The sequence below is a fragment of the Rhincodon typus genome, chromosome 35 (genome assembly GCF_021869965.1).
Source record: "Rhincodon typus isolate 14 chromosome 35, sRhiTyp1.1, whole genome shotgun sequence".
Lineage (NCBI taxonomy): Eukaryota > Metazoa > Chordata > Chondrichthyes > Orectolobiformes > Rhincodontidae > Rhincodon > Rhincodon typus.
In genome coordinates, this window is record NC_063366.1 from 23,391,882 (window position 1) to 23,416,434 (window position 24,553).

The 24,553-nt window shown below is 46.9% G+C and overlaps 1 protein-coding gene across 3 annotated transcripts in view; it reads left to right on the top strand.

Moving 5' to 3' along the window:
• LOC109926458 (serine protease FAM111A-like) overlaps positions 1-17,937 on the top strand; it is a 23,106-nt gene extending 5,169 nt beyond the window's left edge. Inside the window, exons 1-5 of one of the 3 annotated variants that reach the window (XM_048616612.1) lie at positions 1,686-1,714; positions 6,748-6,808; positions 8,309-8,345; positions 9,901-9,962; positions 13,385-17,937. In XM_048616612.1, coding sequence (XP_048472569.1) covers positions 13,385-15,232 — 1,848 coding nt within the window. In that variant the 5' untranslated portion in view covers positions 1,686-1,714; positions 6,748-6,808; positions 8,309-8,345; positions 9,901-9,962 and the 3' untranslated portion in view covers positions 15,233-17,937. Of the gene's footprint in view, positions 1-1,649; positions 1,715-6,747; positions 6,809-8,308; positions 8,346-9,900; positions 9,963-13,384 lie in introns of those variants that run through there. The other 2 variants (XM_048616611.1, XM_048616613.1) reach the window with 2 other exon arrangements.
• The last annotated feature ends 6,616 nt before the right edge of the window (positions 17,938-24,553 follow it).

The window sequence follows — 24,553 nt, forward strand, 5'->3', positions numbered from 1 at the left end:
GTCCCTCCGGAAAGCAGATAAGGGTGGGGAGGGAAAGATGTCTTTGGTGGTGGGGTCGGATTGCAGATGGCGGAAGTGTTGGAGGATGATGCGTTGGATCTGGAGGTTGGTGGGGTGGTACGTGAGGACGAGGGGGATTGTTTTTTGGTTGTTACTGCGGGGACGGGGTGTGAGGGATGAGTTGCGGGAAATGTGGGAGACACGGTTGAGGGCGTTCTCGACCACTGAGGGGGGGAAGTTGCGGTCCTTGAAACACGAGGACATCTGAGATGTACTGGAGTGGAATGCCTCATCCTGGGAGCAGATGCGGCGGAGGCGAAGGAATTGGGAATAGGGGATGGCATTTTTGCAGGCAGGTGGGTGGGAGGAGGTGTACTGTAGGTCGCTGTGGGAGTCGGTGGGCTTGAAATGGATATCGGTTTCTCGGTGGTTGCCCGAGATGGAGACGGAGAGGTCCAGGAAGAGGAGAGAGGTATTAGAGATGGTTCAGGTGAACTTAAGGTTGGGGTGGAAGGTGTTGGTGAAGTGGATGAACTGTTCGAGCTCCTCGTGGGAGCACGAGGCGGTGCCGATACAGTCATCAATGTAACGGAGGACGAGGTGGGGTTTAGGGCCAGTGTAGCTACGGAAGAGGGATTGTTCCACGTAACCTACAAAGAGGCAGGCATAGCTTGGGCCCGTGCGGGTACCCATGGCCACCCCCTTTGTCTGTAGGAAGTGGGAGGAATTGAAAGAGAAGTTGTTGAGGGTGAGGACGAGTTGGGCCAAGCGGATGAGGGTGTTATTGGAGGGGGACTGGTCGGGTCTGCGGGACAGGAAGAAGCAGAGAGCCTTTAGGCCATCTGTATGGGGAATGCAGGTGTATCGGGACTGGACGTCCATGGTAAAGATGAGGTGTTGGGGACCGGGGAATTGGAAATTCTGGAGGAGGTGGAGGGCGTGGGTGGTGTCACGGACGTAGGTAGGGAGTTCCTGGACCAAGGGGGAGAAAATGGAGTCTAGATAGTTGGAGATCAGTTCGGTGGGGCAGGAGCAGGCGGAGACAATGGGTTGACCAGGGCATTCAGGTTTGTGGATTTTGGGAAGGAGATAGAAGCGGGCAGTGCGGGGTTGGGGAACGATGAGGTTGGAGGCCGTGGGTGGGAGGTCAGCTGAGGTGATGAGGTTGTGGATGGTTTGGTGCTCGGGGGTGGGGTCATGATCAAGGGGGCGGTAGGAGGAGGTGTCGGAGAGTTGGCGTCTGGCCTGGGCAATGTAGAGGTCAGTGTGCCATACTACAACTGCGCCTCCCTTGTCCGCGGGTTTTATGGTGAGGTTGGGATTAGAGCGGAGGGCTGCACGTTCTGCGGGGGAGAGGTTGGAGTGCGTGAGAGGGGTGGAGAGGTTGAGGCGATTGATGTCTCGATGGCAGTTGGAGATGAAGAGGTCGAGGGAGGGTAGGAGGCCTTGGGGTGGTGTCCAGGAGGAGGGGGTGTGTTGGAGGCAGGAGAAGGGGTCAGGAGAGGGAGGGTTAGGTTCACGGTTGAAGAAGTAAGCGTGGAGGCGGCAGAAAAATTTGTGTTGTGGTTTTTATGAGGTGTTGATCCTGTCTTTGTGCGAGGGTTCCTGGTGGTTTGATAAGAAGACTCTCTGTCATGTTTGCCTTTCAGTACCGTGATACAGCCAGGACCGTAGGATGAGTTCCTCCAGCGATGAAGGCAGCAGGACCCCCACGGTACTTCTCTCATTGTCTTCTCTCATTTGGTTTGTTGACCCTCCCCGTGCCAGGTCAGGAACCCATCCTGGTGGTGGTTCCTAGCTTCAGATGGCTGCCCACTGGGTCCCATGCCACTGCTGTGTGTCCTTCGTGGATCTTCTGTGCTTGTTGTGGATTAGTTGTCCGGGGATTCTTTCCCTCAATCCCCTGAAAACCTTCCAACCCTTGAATCAAGGGAGTTTGCTGTAAAATTGTCAACCTTGTTCAGTGGACACAGTGGAATTATCGTAAAACCATGAAGGTTGGGGAGGAGCCTATTGGAATTAACCCTGAAAGCTACGCTGTCCCCACATCTGTTTTTGATGTTGATCTGACAACTTTTTCCATTTATACTTTGGTCCCACAAATTTTCATTTCTGTCCTGGCATTTCTATGTCAATTGGTGTTAAAGTAATATTCCACATTCTCCTTAGTCTTAATTGTCTTAATACCTTCCTCTCTCTCTCTCTGCATGAATTTGGGTGGCTGGACATAAAGTTTTGGTCGGGTTGTTTGACGGGGACCATGGAGGTGGGTGAGACCCATGCAGAGGGCTGTGGAGGTCAAGAAGCAAGCAGTTAAGGCTGGCAAAGTCAATGGAAACCGATGGATAATTTTTGTGAGGCAACATTATTAAGGAATCCAGACTCAAGAAAGCTGGGTTATAACTCACTCAGATAGTAAGAACTGCCGATGCTGGAGTCAGAGATAACATAGTGTGGAGCTGGAGGAACACAGCAGGCCAGGCAGCGTCAAAGGAGCAGGAAAGTTGACGTTTCTGAAGAAGGATCCCAACCTGAAATGTCAACTTTACTGCTTCTCTGATGCTGCCTGGCCCGCTGTGCTTCTCCAGCTCCATACTGTGTTATCTCAAGAAAGTTGGAATGTGTTAAGAGTGCAGATAATCCACAAATTAAATTGAATGTCAACAGTGGTCTCTTGTTCTTGTGAACCTGGGACAGCGAAAGCAGAGATCACTGCAGCTTTCCTGCAAGCAGGTGAGCCAAGCCTTCAGAAGAAAGGGCAATGCAAGTAATTGGGATTGATGGGTCAAGTATTGGATTCTTCTAGAGTGGTACTGGTTGGGTCGAATGGGTCCCCTTTGTGCAGTGCTAAACCGTTTAATTTTTAGTGGTTGCTTCTTGAGCTTTACTCTTTCACTGGATGTAGGCATCACAAGCAAGGTCAACGTCTTCCATCCATTCCTGATTGCCCTTGAACTGAGTGGCTTCCAACGTCATTTCAGAGGCCAGTGGTACTGTGGTAGGATCGGACCCAAGTGCCCAGGGCCCTCTGCATTACTAGCCCAGTGATGTTAACCACTGCCTCCTTCCGGTCCAAAACATCATCTTTCAGACATTCTCCAGTGGAGTGCTCATTAAGGAAGGAATGATCTCACAAGGCGGTTCTTGGTGTTTCGAGCTTTACATTGTTGTTCACTCATGTTGCTACACTGATTTGTCACGGCATAGGATTTTGATTGGTTCATGCCCAACTGTGGCTCATTTTATTAATGGAGAAGCAAAACCCTTTCTGGCAATCTCACAAGAGTAACAATGTAACTTTCAGTTAAAAAAGGACACCTAGCAATGTGAGCAGAGCACGTTGTTGGGTCACTTATGGTGCAGAAGGAGGCCAGTAAACCTCAATGATACCAGCTCCCTACAGACCAGTTCAAGGTAGTGGTTTAATGTAACTGCACTGCCATGTTCTGAGCGAAACACGTTAAGTTCTGGGTGAGTAGGACCTTCCTCGGTATCACCGCTACTGCGTTAGATTTTCCACCAAGTTGGCTTTTCTTTGGTGAATTTGTCTTTGTGAAAATTTTTTGAAGTGGGAAAGTTCTGAGTTGCCACAGGGCATTGCAGAGGTATGTCCTGCATGCACACAGCAGCACAAATCCTACGAAGCCAATTTACTACCATGTCAGCCTACTCTTGGTCATTGCTAAAGTGGTGGCAAGAAACATTAGTGCCGTGCAAATACCAGGCAATGCCAATCTACAATAAGACAGAGTCTAACCATCACCCTTTGACATTTCAATGAGATTATCATGGCTGAATCCCTCACCATTAACATACGGGTCATTGCCTTGAACAGAAGCTGAACTGGACTAGCGTTATAAATACTCTGGCCACAGGAGCAGGTCAGAGGCTAGGAATTCTGCCATGAGTAACTCACCTCCTGACTTCCAGAAGCCTGTCCACTATCTACAAGGCACAGGAGTGTGATGGAATATTCCCCACTTGCCTGGATAGGTGCAGCTCCAACAATACTCGAGAAGTTTGACACCATCCAGGAGCCTGCTTGATTGGCACTGCATCCACTCTGTTTGCCAATGCTCGGTAGCAGCAGCAGCATATATAATTTAAAAAAAAATGCACTGCAGAAATTGAACAGCACCTTCCACGAGTACCTTGACCAAAGGTTAAGGGCAGGATATACATAACACCACCGCATGCAGGTGCCCCCTCTAAGCCACTCACCATCTTGACTGGAAACTATATGGCTGTTTTCAGGGTCAAGGAACTCCCTTACTAATGGCGATGTGGGTTTACCTACATCAAGCAGACTGCAGCAGTTCACCATCCTCACGTCGATGGCGGAAAATGTTAACCAGTCAGTTACAGTCCATGTCCCCTGAGTAAACCAAAACAAATCAATGTGCTGGCCAGTGTCAATGTGTGAAGAAACTTAGCACCAACTCTCCAATTTCTCCTCCCAGTTGATTTAACTGGTCTGAGGAGGGTATCTCGGTGTTCCCACAGTCCCATCTTCTCTTGCTGAACTCTAACTTGTCCACAGGACTGGCTGTTGAACATGTGCGTAGTGATGTGCTACTGAAGCCCTTTCCTTCTGCTGGCATTCTGTAATTAGGCTGTGAACTGTGCCCAGTGGATACTGACAACCTGAAACCTGCCTTTTGCTAGCTCAGTCTGGGGCTTGTAGGAGCACGTGCGTGTGTTTAGAATTGTAAATGGTCTTGTGTGCAAACCAGCCTGGAAACGAGAGTGACTTTCAGCTAAAGTTTCAGACCTGATCTTGCGGGCACTTCTCACAACTGGGGTTGTTTTTCAAAATTTTTGTTTTGTTGCAGTTGACAATTTGCTGAGTTTAATCGCTGTACTCGGGCATGGCATTTGCGGTGTATAATTTAAGCAAACATTGCGGTTTGTTTTAGAACGCAGTGCCCTGGACGTTGCTTCACGTAAAACGGGCTGCCACTTCTTGCGGGCCATGTATTGCTTCTCCTTGAGTGAGTCACTGAAGGGCTATGCCTCCTAGAGCCCATAGCTTACCAAGAATAAGTACTTGCAGGACAATCCCTCCACTGTCGCAACAGGCCATTCAGCACAACATGTCCACACTGACTCTCTGAAGAGGATCACACACAGACTCGCCCCACTACCCAGTCCCTGTAACCTGCATTTCCCACGGCTAATCCACATAACCTGCACCTCTTTGGACAGTGGGACGAAACCCACGCAGACACGGGGAGAATGTGCAAACTCCACACAGACAGTCGCCTGAGGCTGGAATTGAACCCAGGTCCCTGGAGCTGAGGCATCAGTGCTAACCACTGAGCTACCGTGCGGCTCCATGGTGCCCCATAAGAAGGCTCGTGTATTGGAGGGAGTGGGAGTAGCAAGGACGGAATCTTGGCTCAAATCTTACTGTTCGACTCTCCACGTCACCTTTTAAATACTCTTCCTAAAAATTGGTTCACTTCTTCAATTTTTTGTTTTAAAAGTTACAGAAGTTTGAATACATTTGCTTGGAAGGGGCTCACAGACTGATGTAGGTCAATGAATAAAAGGCCCCATCCTTTTCTCCATCTTCTTCGTTACTATTCTTCTTCTTGCCAAGAACAAGCTTCCCGGCAGTGTGCACATTGTCTTCAGGATGGACCAAAAACCTTTCAACTTCAACCAGGTGAAATCCAAGAAGAAACTGACACTGACCTCGCTATGGAACTTGAGTATGTGGATGTCATCTCTGCTGCTGTCTCAAGGGAATCTTCAAGCCTCGCTCATTGCCTTACCAGCAGCAAAGAAAAGAATTAGCCTCAGACTCAAATCCTTCATCCGGCCCCAGGTCAAATTCCAGTCCATCCCTCCATTAAGATCAATGGGTAAGGCCTTCGAAATCCTCCTGTACCTGAAAAACTTCCACTCAGCTAGCACTGACAGCGATGCAGCAATCCAACACCGTATCTAATCCATGAGCACCGCTGCCCAAACATGAGAGTTTTCAACCGTGAAAGCCGCACTGATACCAAGATCCTTGTTGTAACACAGTCATCCTTCTGTGTGGCTCTGAAACCTGGACTGCGTATAGATGCCACCACAAGATACTAGATGTTTGAGCTGGATCCTCTGTATCAGAGTGCTTGAAGCAGCTGACGCACCAGCATCAAGGGCATGATCGTCTCAAACCGACTCTGCTGGACCAGCCACGTACTTTAGGATGCCCGAGTTCCGACTACCAAAGTGAACCATCCTCGCGCACCCCGAGGAAGGTATTCGAACGAGAGGAGGATGAAGGAAGTGTTTCATACCTGCCCTAAAGGCTTTGCTGAAGAAATGCAACGTAGATGTCAATGCGTGGGAGACCCTTGATCCACGATTCTTTGAGAACAGCCAGTGGGAAAGAGGAAATACAGAACAGCAACCGGAGAAAGGAACGCCGATGATCTCGAGACAGAGGACCAATTCCACTTCCTGGTTGGAGACGTTGCTGCAGGATTGGGCTGATCAGCCGCAGAAGGACTCTCAGAACCCATGACCAATGGATAGGTGAACAATCATACTCGTTAGTGACTGATTGCTAATGACAGAAGGGGCTCGGACTGACAAAGGTTGATGACTGAAAGCCCAAGGTCTGGAATGTTGTGGCAAAATTTCTAACCTGGGCGCTCAGAGCTTTGGACAAGGTTTTTGCAGCGGATTTTGATTGTGGGTTGGAGTGATTCCCTGCTTGAGTAACACACAGTGAATCCTTGTTTTACACAGCCTCAGGACGCAGCCGGCCCCAGGAAGAATGGAAATTCTCTCCAAAGGAGCATAAAGCAAGGTAGGAGATGAACAGAGACAATAACTTGTTGGAGTGGAATGGGAGTGATGGGGTGGGGAGGGGTAGGGTGGAGGGAAAGGAATGGGGACCTGGATCAGAACTGAAGTACAGGTGTGAGCTCAGCATTTCCTGACAGCTGGTCTTGTTTCTAGGGAGATAGTCTCACTAGTTTAGAAACTGGTGGGAGACATAGACCAAGTGAGTACAGAATTAGAGTTGTGCGTGAATTTGGTGCACAGGCGACAGAGGTACTTTCAGTTTTCTTGCATCTAATTAATTGAATTTATCAGTAATGGCAAGGTTTATTAATGGCTAAGATATCTTGACTTTGCTTAAAGTAACTTGAAGAGGTGGCAGGGCAGCTTGGTCACTTGATGAAAGGAGTGTGCTATAGTAGGTGGGAAGAGTGTCACCAGCCACAGAAACTTGAGTTCCGGGCTCGGAGCTCCAGCAATTACTGGAATCACTGACGGTTTGCGTGGCCGAGAGCTATGTGGGCCGCAGGTTCAGAGAGGCGGTCACACGGCAGGCTAGGAGCATGGAGGCAGAAAGGGAATGTGTGACTGCCAGGCAACCCGAGAGAACCAAGCTGCTCGTGCAGGAATGCCAGTAAGTCCCGCATCCTAATCGATTTGGTGATGGCATTAATCCCTCAGTCAGAGCCTACCGGTGGCTCTGCTTTACAGGAGGAAGAATGGTCACCATGTGGGAGGGATTGGCAAAAAGGAAAAGGAGATGGGGTAGCAAAGAAGGGAATGAGTATAAGATATGGTTCTTGTGTAGTACATTGAAGATCGAGCTATGGATCAGTCTGTTTTGTTGTGTGATGAGAGAAGGCTAATTAATAAGTTGCTGTAAAAGAATCTTTTGTGACCACAAATAGAATTTCTTATTAGGTTTGAATGTGGCATAGTTCATTATGAAACTAAGGCCTTAAGTCTGAAGAAAGGAAATTATAGGTACTGGAAGCACAAAGCGGATTGGGAAAGTGCGCAAAGATTTGATATTAGACAGGCATTGACTACTCATTAAAAAGACTATATTACATGGTCTACAACCATGTTGTAGATTCCAGTAAGGGCAAACACCCAAGGGAAAGCTCAGTCAATTATAGTTATCAAAAGAAATTAAAGACTAGATTCTGTCAAAGAAAGTGGCTTTTCAGGATGCAAGAAAAAGTGTTGAGCCGGAGGACTGAGTGAAATTTAGAACCCCACAATGGAGAGCCAAGAAACTGAATTGGACAGAGATAAGAGAATGAGAGTTCCAGTTGCCAGGTTATAGGAAGGATATTATTAGGCTGGAGAGGGTTCAGCAGAGATTTACCAGGATGTTGCTGAGTATGGAAGCTTTGAGTTATAAACAAAGGCTGGATGGCTTGGGACTTTTCTCATTGAAGTATAGGATGTTGAGAGGCGACCTTTATAGAAGTTTATAATTATATTATAATAATACAATGAAGGGTATAGATAGAGTTAATGGTGGTTGTCTTTTCCCTAGGATGGGGGATTTCAAGACAACGGGGCACATTTTTAAGGTGAGAGGAGAGAGATTTATAAAAGATATTAGTAAATTTTTTACACAGGATGGTTCATGTGCAGAATGGACTTCCAGAGGAAGTGGTGGATGCAGGTACAGTTAACTTAAAGGACATTTAAAAGACATTTAGAAAAGTACATGAAAAGGAAAGGTTTGGAGCGATTTGGGCTGGGAGCAGGCAGGTGGGACTAGTTTAGTTTGGGATTATGTTCAGCATCGACTGGTTGGACTGAAGAGTCTGTTTCCGTACTGTATAACTCTCAATGTAAACTAGTGAGGAGCATGAGGAGTGGCACAGTGGTTAGCACTGCTGCCACATAGTGCTAGCGACCCTGGTTCAATTCCACCCTCGGGCGACTATCTGTGTGGAGTTTGCACATTCTCCCCGTGTCTGCGTGGGTTTCCTTTGGGTGCTCCGGTTTCCTCCCACAGTCCAAAGATGTGCAGGCTTGGTGGATTGGCCATGCTAAATTGCCAGTAGTGTTGATGGATGGGTAGGTCTGGGTGGGTGCTCTGAGGGTCGGTGTGGACTTGTTGGGCTGAAGGGCCTGTTTCCATACTGTAGGGATTCTACGATTCTATAAAAGTGCGGTATCAAAGTTCTTACAGTATTTATAAAGTAAAAGATCAGCACGGACAAATATGGGACCGTTAGAGGTGGGGAACAGGGAAATGGAGAAATTAAACAGTTTCATATCTGTCTTGTCAGAAGAAGGTACAGAAAATCTGAAATACTGGGCAACTGATGAACTTGTGAAAATGAGGAACTGGAAGAAATTAGTATCAATAAGAAGGTAGCACCTGATAAGTTAACTAGATTGAGGGCTGATAAAGTGAAGTGGAAATGAACCCCTTAACTTCTGACCCGTGAGCTTGTTACCACCTGCAAAACAGCTGATCATGTACATTACAGACCATGTCTCCAGATTGCATAAGAGAGACGCTTAGAGAAAAGACTTTTGTCTCGCACTCACCAGGATAGATACAGGAGCAGAAATTGGAAAAGGGAGCAGCAATTTACACTGCATGAGAAAAGGGTGTGGCTTGGTTGGCCGGGTAACTGTGGCCAAGCTTGGGTGACTGACCTGACTGGTGTTGCCATGGCAAGCCTTAGCAACGTTTTTGTTTCAGCAGTGAAATGTCAGTGACACTTTTTTCTCTCTCTGTCATTCCACGGTTGGAACTTGTGGTCAGGATTTCAGGCTTCATCGCTTCGAGACTAGAGAGGGAGCAACTGTTCAGGATTTGCAGCCTTAAGCCATAACCAGTGACCCAGAACAGGAACAAGACTAGATTGGACTGCTGACTCTTCCATCAATACCCAGTTTAAGACTCTTGGATCTGATGACCTCTCGGGTGTTTTCAGAGGGGGTACAGACTGTACTTTTTGACAGTTGAATGCTAATTTCTGGGTTAGTGCCTTCAGGAGTAGGGTGATGCTAAAGTTAGTTATTTCTTGACCAACTGTCCATGTCCAGTCTTTTCTATTCTGCGTCGAGTGCGTGCAGCTTTTCTTCACTGTCTCAAATACATTACATTCTCATTTCTTCCAGAGACCGATTGCCTGGTTCGGATTGCTTTGTCTGGTGCTGAAAACAATAACCAGGAATATCAGGTACAACTCTAGAAAGAATGAGTGTGGAATATTATAAATCCCAGTTTATGGTTGTGGCTTTGTTTTGGTTCCAAATTGGCCCTGGGGGCCCAAACTGGAGGCCCTCTGCATTGTGTTAACTTGAGGATTGGTGCAGGTTCTTATCGTTGATGCTCCGGTGATCTCTAATTGTGACGGAGGTAGCGGGTGGAGATGCTGTGGGGGTAGAAATTTAAGGGATGTGTCTATTTGGACTAGAACGGAAACACAGCATGTAGAGTTTAGGGGGAGATTTGGGAAAGAAAGTCACGGCACAACATCTCACTAGGCTTTCAAGCAGCTGTCCCGTATGGTGCTCGCAAACACCTGCCTGTTGCTGCCAATAGTGACAAGGCATGAGAAAACAGTAGAGGCAGAGATTTTGGATGTGGGTGTCTCCGCTGTCAACTGATAGTTGGTAGTTTTGCCCTTATGAAATTACATATTCAGGAAAAGAGATGGTCAAAGTCTTAGTTCTTCAATTGTAACTGAGTTTGTTAATCTTGGGAATACAAATATCACAACTGACCCTGTCCAGTGAGGGGTGAATCAGCTACCAGTCTTAGTCATAAGAGTCATACAGCATTGAAACAGACCATTCAGTCCAACGAGTCCACGCCAACCATGTTCCCAGACTAAACTAGTCCCACCTGCCTGCATTTGGCCCATATTCCTCCAAACCTTTCCTATTCATGTACTTAACCAAATGTCTTTTAACTGTTGTAACTGTACCTGCATCCACCACTTCCTCTGGCAGTTCATTCTATACAGGTATCACTTCTGTTTAAAAAAAAGTTGCCCCTCCCAGTCTTTTTAAATCCTTTTCCTTAAAAATATACTCCCTAGTTTTGAACTTCCCCCACCGTAGGGAAACAGTCTGTGCTATTCACCTTATCTGTGCCTCTCATGATTTTATAAACCTCTACAAGGTCACTCCTGAACCTCCTACGCTCCAGTGGAAATAATGTCCCAGCCTATCCAGCCTCTCCTTATAACTCAAATCCTCCAATCCTGACAATACCCTGATAAACCTTTTCTGAAGCGTCACCGGTTTAATAATATCCTTCCTGCAACAGGGCGACCAGAACTACACACATGTACAACATCAACTTCTTGTCCCCAACTCCTATGCTCAAAGTTCTCAACAATTAAGGCAGGCATGCTAAATGCTTTCTTAACCACGTTGAAATTTGCGTCACATGTGGACAAAGAATTATGTGCCTGAACACCTAGCTTTCTGTTCTATAACCTACCCAGAGCCGTACAATTAATTATATAAGTCCTGCCCTTATTTGTTTTACCAAAATGCACCACCTTGATATCTGCCACTCCTCAGCCCATTGACCCAATTGACCAAGATCTCTCTGTAATCTTAGATAACCTTTACTGTCCACTATACCACGAATTTTGGTGTCATCCACAAACTTACTAACTGTGCCACCTATATTCTCAAATCATTTATATAAATGATGAACAAAAGAGGACCCAGCACCAATCCCTGTAGAACACCACTGGTCACAGGCCTCCAGTCCAAAAAACAACCCCTACCACCACCCTCTGTCTCCTACCATTAAGCCAATTTTGTATCCAATTGGCAAGCTCGCCCTGAATCCCCTGTGATCTACCTTTACTAATTAGTCCACCATATGGAACCTTACCAAAGGCTTTACTAAAGTCCAAGTTAACAACATCTGCCAATCTGCCCTCATCGATCTTGTTAGCCACTTTCTCAAAAAACTCAATCGAGTTTGTGAGACACAATTTCCGTCTCAAAAAGCCATGCTGACTATTCCTAATCATTCCCTGCCTCTCCAAACGCGTATAAATCCTATCTTTCAGAATCTCCTCCAATAACTTACTCACCACCGATGTCAGATTGACAAGTCTATAGTTCCCAGGCTTCTCCTTACAGCCTTTCTTAGATAAAGGTACAACATTAACCACTTTCCAGTCATTCAGTAATTCACCTGTGGTTATATATGGTATAAACATTTATGCTAGGGGCCCTGCAATTTCCTCCATAATTTCCCACCACGCCTTGGGATACACCAGATCAGGTCCCGGAGATTTAACCACCTTTGTTTTCTAAGACCTCCAGCACCTCGTCTCCAGTAATGTGAACTATTTTCAAAACATTAATGTTAACTTCCCTGAGTTTGCTAGCCTTCCTTGTTTTTTCTCCACTGTAAGAACTGATGTGAAATTCACTTAATATCTCTCCCATCTCCTGAGGTTCAACACATAGATAACCTCATTGATTTTTAAGGGCCCTACTCTCTCTCTGATAACACAGTGTGAAGCTGGAGGAAGACAGCAGGCCAGGCAGTATCAGAGGAGCAGGAAAGCTGATGTTTCGGGTCGGGACCCTTCTTCAGCTGTGTTCCTCCAGCTCCACACTGTGTTATCTCAGACTCCAGCATCGGCAGTTCTTACTATCACCTACTGTCTCTCTAGTTGTTCTTTTGCTCTTAATGTACTTGTAGAATTTCTTTGGATTATCCTTAACCTTATCTGCCAAGGCTATCTTATATCCTCTCTTTGCCATCCTGATTTCCCTCTTAAGAATGCCCCTACACTCTTATACTCTTCAAGAGATTCAGTTGATCCCAGTTGTCATATATCTAATATATGATTCTTTTTTATTTTTGACTAGAACCTCAATATCTTTATCCATTCATTGTTCCCTAATCTTACCAGCCTTGCCCTTCTAACAGGAACATAATGCCTCTGAACTCTCGTTATCATACTTTTGAGGGCTTGTCGGTCATGCCTTTACCAGAGAAAAGTGTACTCCAATCAACTTTTGAAAGTTCTTGTCTCATACCAATAAAATTTGCCTTCCTCCAAGTAAGAACTTCAACTTTTATGGAAGGCTTATCATTTTCCATAACTATTTTAAAATTAATAGAATTATGATCACTGGTCCCAAAGTGTTCCCCTCTTAACATTTCAATCATTTGCCCTGCCTAACTCCAAGAGAAGGTCAAGTTTTACGCCTCTTCCAGGAACATTTACGTACTGATGAAGAAAATTTTCTTGAACACATTTAACATGTTCCTCACCATCCAAACCTTCAACACTATGGCAGACCCGGTCAACATTTGGAAAATTTAAATCCCCTACTTTTGCAACCCTATTTTTCTCAAATATATCTGAGGTCTCTCTACATATTTGATGTGCATTACTATCGAATGGACAGTATATGCACCTTGGGTGAAGAGAATGGTGTTGGTTTGTAACGCTTTGTGACACGCTAGGGTTGAGGCTTGTAGGTTAAGAACAGTCACTTGGGAAATAGTAAATTGGTAAATGCCAGGTGAACCATAACTTGGGTGAGTTGAAGAGAGGAGAAATAGTGTAAACGCATCCAAAGTGATTAAAAAAAAAAATTCCTGTCTCTACAGATGAAAGATGCCCGAAGCAAACGGTTGGATGACTATAACTCATGGGAAGAAAGCAAACTGCAACCAGGCAGTTATGCTGAGGAGTTTAGCCCAAAGAATGGGAGAAGTCCGAAGAACAAGTATGGAAACAGGAAGTGTGCGGTTCAAAGCTTTCAGAAGAAAGAGTTCACTTTTAGCATGAGCGGGGACCCAGATAATATCCAGTATGCATTTACTGCGGATCCTAGCTACACTTTGCTCTCTGCGTTGAACACATCCTGTGACTTTGAAGAGAAGGTGAAAAGTGACAACACGATCCTGGCCTACGGGGAGGGCCCACTGAGAGGGTTGGTGAACCTGGACATCCGGTGCCGTTACCTGCCACAGCATTCCCACTTCCGGCTGCTCTTCCTGCGGACCCAGAGCCGGGAGGGCAGCGGCGTTGGGTCCGAGCGCCCTCTGCCCCCTGAGTGCCCGCGCGGCGAGAGCCACGTCCTCTTCTACGTGGAGCCAAGTGGCAGGACCGCGGGCAACAACGCCCAGAGGATCGTCCTGGCCGACCGGATCGCCCAGGGGCAGACCAAGCTCTGCGTCCTGGGCTTCCAGGGGGAGACCATCCGGGAAGCGCTGGCCAACGACGGCCGCTTCGACGCCAAGGTAGAGGACGACAGCCACAAGCTGCTGGAGAAGGTGGACCCGCCGAGGAAGATCCAGTTCAACAACATGGTGGATGGGCTGCACGGCCGCAGCTTCCAGGTCGAGCTGAGCGGCCCCAGGAGGAAGGCCACTACCGATGATGGCGGCAAAAGCCCGAAGCCCAGAGCCGGCGAGTCGGCCGCGCGGCTGGCCAGGAAGGAGCTGGAGAGCCGGGGTCATGAGGGGGCTCGCTGCCTGCTGCCAAGGTGGCACCTGGAAGCCCGCCGAGCCTCTCTCTCCAGGTTAAAGCAGTTGGTGTCCAGGAATGCCGAGCTGGCCAACGTCTCGGAGCGACAGTACCTGAACCGCCACCACCAGGAGGCCCTGGCGCCGGTGCCCGCCAGGGCTTTCCGCTGCATCTCGAGCCGCCTCTCCAGCGTGGGCTGTGTCACCTGGAAGAACTCGGCCGCTCTGGGCAGTGGCACCTGCTTCGTCCTGGGTGAGAGGTACCTCCTCACCTGCTACCATGTGGTGGAAATGATGACGGAGGGCGCTGCGCCGGGCACCTGGCCCACCCTGGTCCGCGACTGCACCGAGGTCTTCTTTGGCTACGAGGAGGATGGCAGGAAAGGTCAGCCGCTGAAACTGGCAGCCTGGCTTGAGATTTACGACCAGGCACTTGACTACGCTGTCCTGGAGCTCGAGAGCAGCCCCGGAGCCCCGGGCCTGCTGCAGCTCTGGGCCAGCCCACCTCAGACTGGGACCCTGTATATTACTGGGCACCCTGAAGGAGACAAAAAGAAAATCTGCCCTTGTGTGGTTGTGACCGGGTACCCGAAGGCATCTGGTTACACGACGCCAGATCTGGAAAACTTGAGAGCTGGGGTTGCCAGAGAAGAAGCTGAGGATTACACGCACGAGACGGTCTTGATTGCAAGTCAAGCTTTCAATAGACTGAAATACTCCAATGTAATCACTTACAAAACGGAGTTCCACTACGGTGCTGCAGGCTCCCCGATATTTAACTCTGAGGGGTCCCTGGTTGCATTGCACTGCGGTGGGGAGATTTACAGGAAAAATAAAGACCCAGAAAAGTTCTACATTGAACTTGGAAGGCCCATCCCGCTTATTCTCCACGACATAATTAGCAAGAGCCAGACTGCCGCCACAGAAAAGTCCGAGCAGCTAATCGCCACACTACAGCACTTTTTAATGCGAGATGTAGACGGCTAGGGAACAGATCATGGAGCAAGGCGGGTATACTGGTTAACTAAGTTACGTCAAATGGATGGGAAAGGTACAAATGAGTTTTCTTTTTTTCTCTCTCTGAAGGGTATTACCTGAAGAATCAACCCAGTGACCATGTAATTTGCTTGAATTTAGCAATTTGTCCAGCAGCCACGATCTGGCATGGATTTTTAAAGGGTTTTGTTGTCTAGCAGTGGAGAAAAATATGGGTAACTTTGTTCGGTGACATGACAGTGTGCATTAACCAAGGTTAAAAGTGGGAAACACTACACAGTTCCAAGTTAACGCAAATGTATGAGGGGTGACTTTTGCTTTGCTTTTTAATAAGGCTTTGCTCTTCAAATGTGGAAACTTGCTGTCCCAGACAGCGAGAGTGGATTTAGAGAATGCTCAGCGGGAAATAATCGAGGCTTTCTTTGGTTAGTATCTGCAAATCTGTATCCTTGTTTCCCAACAACATTCTCTTCACCATCAATTTCCTTTGCAAACTCAAAGTGGCCATCTGTGTGAACTGAGATGGTGACTATATTTGAGGGCACCACTGATCACAGCTAAGCCCCTATCTTGTTCTTTTGAAATTTTCCGACACTAGAAATCGGGAGTGCCTGCCCAGCTCAGGCTCTTAAGCTGATTTTCGCCTGATGCTTCTAACATGGGTCAAAGATTGAGTGGGTTCAAGCGACAATTTTTGGTCGGTGTTGAACTCTCAATTCTGAGACACTTTTTTTATCCTCAAACCCCCGTGCACCCCCCACACAAAAAAAAAAGACATTGCCCAATCCTGGAGCAAGTTCGATTTTGTTTTGCTGCATTTTCAGATTTTTTTTTAGCCAGAGTTTGTTTAGCATGTGGCATTTGTCTGGCTTGAAATGACAAACTGACCAGTCAGTGTGTAATTTTGAATGTTTTTTCCCCATTGATTGTCAAATTGCAACAAGATTTTTGTATTACCTCTGACAGACAGCAATGCCTTTTTTAACATTTTATTAGCGCAGCTCAGCAGACAACTCGAACGCAACATCCTGTCCCAGTGATGTATTGGAAATATAGTTTTGCAATCTTGGGATCCACCACCTCATCCTACCCTGTAAAAGTGAGTGTTGGAGGGACATCAGTGCTGCAGTGTTAGAAGCAACTACACACAACTAACAAACAGACAAATTTGCCTGAATCTGCTCCCTGGTTGCAAATCTGTTCTGCAAATCATGTAGCTCTGGAGATAGCTTATGGGACTTGTTAATGTCCCCTTTTGTACACCCATCCCTTCTTGCACTAGGTTGCTACAGCTGGTTTGCACAGTGTCTGATGCAGTGGAATGTTTTCAGTTAGGTTTGTACAGAAAAGAAAAGTTTAATTACAGAAAAGTGCCAAGTACTATCTTAAGCAGCCCACAGTATTTTGATTTCCTCTCGCACACTCCCTGGGACCTGCGAAACTCTTCAATGAGGCTGCAGTCCTGCTTCACTGTAATCTTCCTCTCGGATATGCAACGTAACCTTTCCATTTATGCAGACAAGGGGAAACATTATTGCCTGATTTATCAATGGCTATAGAAAAAACAGCTTGCACCATTTTTGTATTAATTTGAATTCTGTTATATTTGTAGTCTGCATGTCCTCCACAGTTTCATCCACCTCATTTATGTATTGATGCCAAAGAGACTGTTTCAGTTTAAATAAAATGCTTTTCGCTCCCAGTGGTGCGATGGCGAGGACTGGAACATCTGTGAGCAATACAACCATGGGAGGCATCACAGGCCTGATGGTTGTGTCCTCCAACACTTGTGTGCTAACAACAATTGATGGAAATAATTATGGCAAAATCACAGAAAGCGCCACAGGTCATGTGGCACCCCCTACTCCCCCTCGCCAGTCTCAATTAAAGCAATCAAACTCCGAAACCTGTGTGGCTCTGTACCACGTTAATGAATGTATTTTACCACTGACCTGCTTCATTTTTATTCTCCTCCTCCCCCGACTGCTCCTGTATATATCAAGCACAATTGCCAAATGCTTGTATTCATATGCCCAAATATATTGAATGAGCACCCGCTGGTGAAATGCTGAGTAACTGGATGTCGGAACACTAACTACAACAGTTGGGTGACTTTTCCAAGTGTTTGTTTTGGTGCATGCTTTTATGATCGCAGAGAGGCTTTCTGACTGTGGGCGTCACAGAGAGTTCTATCCTGCTCTCGCCTGGCTCCTGCTCAAGTAGATTTTCAGTGGGGAGGGGGAGGATGGGCAGCTGCGTGTTGTCCAAGTGCATGAAATCGAGGTGGTTTAAATTTATTTTCTTCCCTTTCGTAGGGGCATTGACCAATTGTAGCACTCCCATCGCTGCTGTGGTAACTCCTCACAGGTGGCTGGGACCAAGTCTCGGCTTCAGAGAATAAAGTCTTTATTTCTGGGCCAGATGGTTGGCAAATGTTTTCTTGGGGAGAATAAAGTCACATAAATAGTGGAACATTACACACACGAAATGGAAAGATTTCCATTTTATTTTCTGTAACACAAAAGAAAGGACCTGGACCCTTCATAAAGCCCTCATTCGTAGCTTGAATGGCGCTGCAATATTTTTGTCGAACTGGGATTTTTTAATTGCTAGAATTTGATACAAGAATTCCTGGATATTCTGTAACTCACATAATTGGGTCATGTAGTCACAATAAAAAAAAATCCTGATTAAAATTATTCTTGTCTTTATTTTAAAAGCAAACATTAGTCTGTGGTACATTTAATATTAAGGAACTTGCATCTTGTCTTATAGCTTTGGAGCCAACTAGAGCTGTGGTACAAGGAGAAGCAGTGGCTAATTTACATATTCAGTGAGGTCTCACAAACAGCAATTTGATAAATGACTGTTAAAGGATAAATCTTGACTGGGAATACTCACCTACTTTTCAAATAATGTCCTGGGATCTCTTGTGTCCACCTGAAACACTAGGTTGGGTCTTGGTTGAGCATCATCATTGAAAGACCAAACAGCATTCCTTCAGCACTGCACCAGGATATCAAGATGTGCTGAAGTCCAGGAATAGGATGCACGTGGTTCTTCGGTGTTTCCTTTTTGTTTTGAGGGATGGGCGGGGGAAAACTGTAATTTAGTTTGAACAATAAATGTTAACAGCATTTAATTCTAGATACAGCAACATGTAAGAGCATACAATTTTTTTCTTGAACTTTTGTGACAAATATGTGAAAATTTGAACAAGTTTTTTTTTACAAGAGCACATCAGTACCTCGATGTAAATTCTTTAACATCCATTGCCTTCTCACCTTGCTGCATCTCGCAAGCAGCTACAAGACATATCCATGTGATTAATTACTTTTGAAGTGCTCTGATTGGAGGTACTTATTTGCTCTCAGATTTCTCAAATTGAGACAATCAGTGGGTGAGTTAAGGGCAGATTGAAAACCAGCACAGTGGCAAATGGCCAAGTAAAATTTCTTTTTAAGTGATCAATGCAACTGTAATTATATTCTTTTTGTGGTGGGTGAGTGAAAAATTTCTGGGTCAAAATTAAGCATCATCCCAACAGTATTGTGACATACCTATACGGCGGTTTAAAAAAAAAGGTAATGCATCACCACGTTTTTCAATGGTTACTTAGAACAAACTTGAATTGCTGGACTGGTTTGTTTAAAAATATCAGCCTGTAGGCATAAGTGCATTACAAGCATGTATTCCCCAAAGCAAGTCAACAATCCTCCAGAGATAGTAGGAACTGCAGATGCTGGAGAATCTGAGATAACAAGGTGTAGAGCTGGATGAACACAGCAGGCCAAGCAGCATCAGAGGAGCAGAGAGGCTGACGTTTCGGGCCTAGACCCTTCTTCAGAAATGGGGGAGGGGAAGGGGATTCTGAAATAAATATGGAGAGAGGGGGAGGCGGATAGAAGATGGATAAAGGAGGAGATAGGTGGAGAGGAGACGGACAGGTCAAGGAAGCGGAGTTGGAGCCAGTAAAGGTGAGTGTCGGTGGGGAGTTAGGGAGGGGATAGGTCGGTCCAGGGAGGACGGACAGGTCAAGGAGGCGGGATGAGGTTAGTAGGTAGGAGATGGGGCTGGGGCTTGAGGTGGGAGGAGGGGATAGGTGGGAGGAAGAACAGGTTAGGGAGGCAGGGACGAGCTGGACTGGTTTTGGGTTGTGGTCGGGGGAGGGGAGATTTTGAATCTTGAGAAGTCCACATTGACACCATTGGGCTGCAGGGATCGCAAGCGGAATATGAGTTGTTGTTCCTGCAACCTTTGGGTAGCATCGTTGTGGCACTGCAGGAGGCCCAGGATGGACATGTCATCCAAGGAGTGGGAGGGGGAGTTGAAATGATTCGTGACTGGGAGGTGCAGTTGTTTAGTGCGAACCCAGTGTAGGTGTTCCGCAAAGCAGTCCCCAAGCCTCCGCTTGGTTTCCCCGATGTAGAGGAGGCCACATCTGGAACAGTGGATACAGTATACCACATTAGCAGATGTGCAGGTAAACATCTGTTTGATGTGGAAAGTCTTCTTGGGGCCTGGGGTGGGGGGGGGGGGGGGGGGGGTAGGGGCAGGTGTAGCCCTTCCTGCGGTTGCAGGGAAAAGTGCCGGGTGTGGTGGGGCTGGAGGGAAGTGTGGAGCAGACAAGGGAGTCGCGGAGAGAGTGGTCCCTCCGGAAAGCAGATAAGGGTGGGGAGGGAAAGATGTCTTTGGTGGTGGGGTCGGATTGCAGATGGTGGAAATGTCGGAGGATGATGCGTTGGATCCGGAGGTTGGTGGGGTGGTACATGAGGATGACGGGGATTCTGTTTTGGTTGTTATTGCGGGGAGGGGGTGTGAGGGATGAGTTGCGGGAAATGCAGGAGACACGGTCGAGGGTGTTCTCGACCACCGAGGGGGGGAAGTTGCGGTCCTTGAAAAACGATCCTCCATTTTCTTTTAGTCTTTAAAATGTTAACTAGTCCGTTTGAGATACAAAGCTGATGAATAAAATTTACATTGTGGTTACTGAAACAAGTAGTTCTATTTGTGTCAGTGAATTTGGAAATCTGGAAAACTCTTGTATTTCATAAAAACAAAATCTGAGGTTTGCAATCAATTCAGCTACTATTCTACAGCAATGAAGTTTAAACCCCCTGTATGCAAGCCATCTGGTCCTGGGGACTGGTCAGCCTATAAAAGCCCATTAGTTTGCTCCATACTTTTTCTTGGTGGTAATAATTGTTTGAGGTTCCTGTTTCTGTTTTGCCATGTAATTTTCGAGCCTTGCGAAGACACAATATTTGTTCAGAGGTCAGATAAAAGGTGGAAACAGACTTGAAGAGCCAAATAGCCTGTCTCTGCATCTTTTATATTGTAATGGTTGAGTATCCTTATGGTTGCTCATTAACTTTTTTATAAAAGAATGATGGAATGCAGAAGAGTATTTTTGTTAAGGGTACACAAGAACACAAGAACTAGGAGCAGGAGTAGGCCGTCTGGCCCTTCGAGCCTGCTCCGCCATTCAATAAGATCATGGCTGATCCTTTCGTCGACTCAGATCCACTTACCCGCGTTCTCACCGTATCCCTTAATTCCTTTATTGTTCAAAAAAAATCTACTTTTTTTTAAAAACATTTACTGAAGTAGCGTCAACTACTTCACTGGGCAAGGAATTCCATAGATTAACAACCCTCTGGGTGAAGAAATTCCTTCTCAGTTCAGTCCTAAATCTGCTCCCTCTAATCTTGAGGCTATGCCCTCTTGTCCTACTCAGTCTTGGATGAGATATTTCGACGTCTTTGACTTTTTCGGATAAACGGTAAGAGAATCCTGTTCTAGAATTCAGCAACGTTCTCTGGTTTGGAGCTGTTGCACATCCTTCCTTTGGAGGGCACCAGGTGCTCTGAAGATCAGGATATTCCCTGTTTTTGGATGTAAGAGAGAGTCCACCAAATGGTAGCTCATGGGAGTATATAGAATTTGTTACTTGTATTACGATCAGTTGTCAGTGCAGTTTTAGAGAGTGAGGGTTAGTTATTAGTTGATTTCAGATTCCTTCCATCTCTACAAATCATGTCTCTGTTCTCTTTCTCTTTAAAAGTTATTCAGGGATAAGGGCTGTATAATGGACAATAAAATGAAACCATGAACTTGGGTGGTGTTGTAGAATGGAGCAACTAGGGGTTCAGGTATAATTCTTTTAAGTTTACATTTCATATAGATATGATGGTTAAGAAGACATTTCGTATGCTTGCCTTCATTGCTCAGACCTTTGAGTATAGGAGTTGGGATGTCATTTTGACATTATGCAGGACATTGGTGAGGCCTCTTCTGGAGTACTGTGTGCAGTTTGAGTCTCCCTATTAATGAAGGATGTTATTAAGCTGGAGGGGGTTCAGAAGAGATTCACCAGAATGTTGCTGGGAATGGAGTGTTTGAGTTACAAGGAGACGCTAGATAGGATGGGATTTTTTTCACTGGAGATAAGGAGGTTAAGTGGTGACCTTAGAGGTATATAAAATCATGAGGGGTACAAATAAGGTGAATGAGATGTGTTGTTTCCCTAGGGTGTAGGATTTCAAGACAAGGGGGCATATCTTTAAGGTGAGAGGAGAAAGATTTCAAAAAAGGCATGGGGGCAGTTTTTTTTATATAGATAGTGGTTCACGTGTGGGATGAACTTCCAGAGAAAATGGTGGATGTCGGTACAATTACAATGTTTAAAAGACATTTAGATAAGTACATGAATACGAAATGTTTGGAGAGGTGTGGGCGACGTGCAGGCAGGCAGGACTAGTTTAGTTTGGGATCATGGTCGGCATGGACTGGTTGGACCGAAGATTCTGTTTCTGTGTTATATGACTATGACTGCGAATGCTGGAGCTCTGAAACAAAAAGAGTTGTTGAGCTCTTGACAGTGACTCTTCATCAGATTCAAAACATTAACCCACGTTCCTTTCCCATTGATGCTGCCAGACCTGCTGGGTTTCTCCAGCAATATCTGTTTCTGTTGCAGGTATATGGAGTTAGGTCAAAGATCAACCATGATCTCATTGAATGGCCTACCCCTGTTCCCATTGACAGAAACTCTTATTGAATTGTACAAGCTTCCAAGAGGACTTGGAGTCAATACAGTGTAGAGCTGGAGGAACACAGCAGGTCAGGCAGCATCAGAGCAGGAGAGTAGACGTTTCAGGTTCATTGGGACTGGGGTGGGGGAAGGGAACTCTGAAATAAATAGAGGGATGGGGCGGTGGGGCTGGGAGAAGATAGAAGATGGTCATAGGTGGATGCAGGTAGGGAGGTTGTGGAGATAGGTCATGGGAAGGGTGGGGTGGATAGGTGAGAAAGAAGATGGACAGGTTGTGTCAGGTCAAGGAGGTGGGGATGAGAGGGAGGGTTGGACGAGGGACGAGACCAGGGGTGGGGAGATTTTGAAACTGGTGAATTCTACGTAAGGTCCGAGGCGGAATATGAGGTGTTGTTCCTCCTGTATACATGTGGCATTATTGTGACACTGGAGGAGGCCCAGAATGAACATGTCACCAAGGGAGCGGGAGGTGCTGCTGATCATGGCGTACAGAGCGCAGATACTCCGCAAATCGATGACTGCATCTGTGCTTGGCCTCACCAATGTGGAGGAGACCACATCGGGGGCAACAGAAACAGTAGACCAGGTTAGAGGACGTACAGGTGAATCCCTGTCAAATTTGGAAAGATTGTATGGGTCCTTGGACGGAGGTGAGAGGGGAGGTGTAAGGGGAGATGTAGCACCTCTTGTGGTTGCAGGGAAAGGTGCTGCGTGTGGTGGGGTTGCTGAGGAGTATGGAGCGGATGAGGGAGTCACGGAGTGAGCGGTCCCTACAAAGGCAGATAGGGGTGGGGAGGGAAATATCACTTCGGTGGTGGGGTCGGATTGCAGGTGGCGGAGAATGATGTGCTGGATGCAGAAGATGGTGGGGTGGTGTGATACAACTTCAAGGTGGACATCCTTGGACTGGGTAGATGTGGAGTGGTTGTTTCTCCTTGTGGGAGAGCCTAGGACCAGAGGGCATAATCTCAGTAAGGCGTCACCTACATAAGGGAGATCAGGAGGAATTTCTCCCTGAATTCTTTATGACGGAGGCTGAATCATTAGCGTTATTCAAGGCTGAGAAAGACAGAAAAGGGAATAGAGGGTTAGGGGGAAATGGTGGGGAAGAGGGAGTTGAGAATGATTGAATCCCATTGAATGGCAGAGCGGACTGGATGGGCTGAATGGTCTACTTCTATTCCTACGTCTCACGGTTGACTTTCCCTATAAACTAAGCGGAGGTGGTGTGCTGAAGCCACTGCCACACAGGGATCTCAGGAATGGAAAAAGAGAATTACGGAGGAGGTAGCTCATGGTCTATGTGCAGTTGTGCATTGGCACCACTTTTAGAGGGTAAATGCAGGAGTCACGACGAAGGGGGGGCTCAATCTTTAAGGATTAACACGTCAGGATTATCTCCAGTACTAGCAGGTGACAACCCTAGCTCTCCTTTGGAGTCTCTGTCAAGTTGCTGCCCAGGACCTTCCCTTTGTGGTCCTGGGTGCTATGTCATGGAACTGCCTGCTGGCGACAGCTCTGCGCATGTGCAGGCTGTCTAGGGAAGGAAAACCCCTGACGAGGTCGGAACAAAGATTAAGGGCAGCGAATGCTGCGGCGATGATTTAAAAGCGCACACACAAACATTAAAGAGTGCAGGTAAGTCCCGGCGGCTTTAGGAGATGAATATAAATTTGGGGAAGGGGCGGGGTTTTCTCCGTTTGAATGGGCCAATGAAACGACCCATTTCAACGGGCCTCCAGTGACGTAAGAGCGCGCCCCCTCCGATTAGTGGCCGCTTTTGATAGACGGTGAAATCCGCCAATGAAATCTCGTCACCGTTCCGGGGGTTTTCCTTGGGAGGCTGCGGTTGGTGAGCCTGCGCCGGGGAATGGGGCGGGATTCACAAAGAAGCCAATCGGTGGGAAGGTGTGGTGGTGAAAGACGGCTCTCTTGACCAATCGAACGTTTGGGCAGTTGGCACGTGCGCCGGTGCGCAGGGATGGTGAAGCGGGCCGGCCGGAGCAGTTAGCGCACGCGTAGTGGTGAGGGAGGCGGGCCGGCTGTGGCAGTTGGCGCATGCGCGGGCGGTGTTGTGATGGAGGAGGGGCGAAGGCGAAGATGAAGATGAAGATGAAGTTTTGAAGAAGTGTCTGTGTTTCCCATCTCTCTCTCTGGTCTCGGAGTGAGCAGACAGTTTATAATTAAATGTCCTGATCTGGAAAGGGCCCACCGCGATGGACCAGACGCAGCCGCTGGTCTGGGAGGCGGAGGAGCCG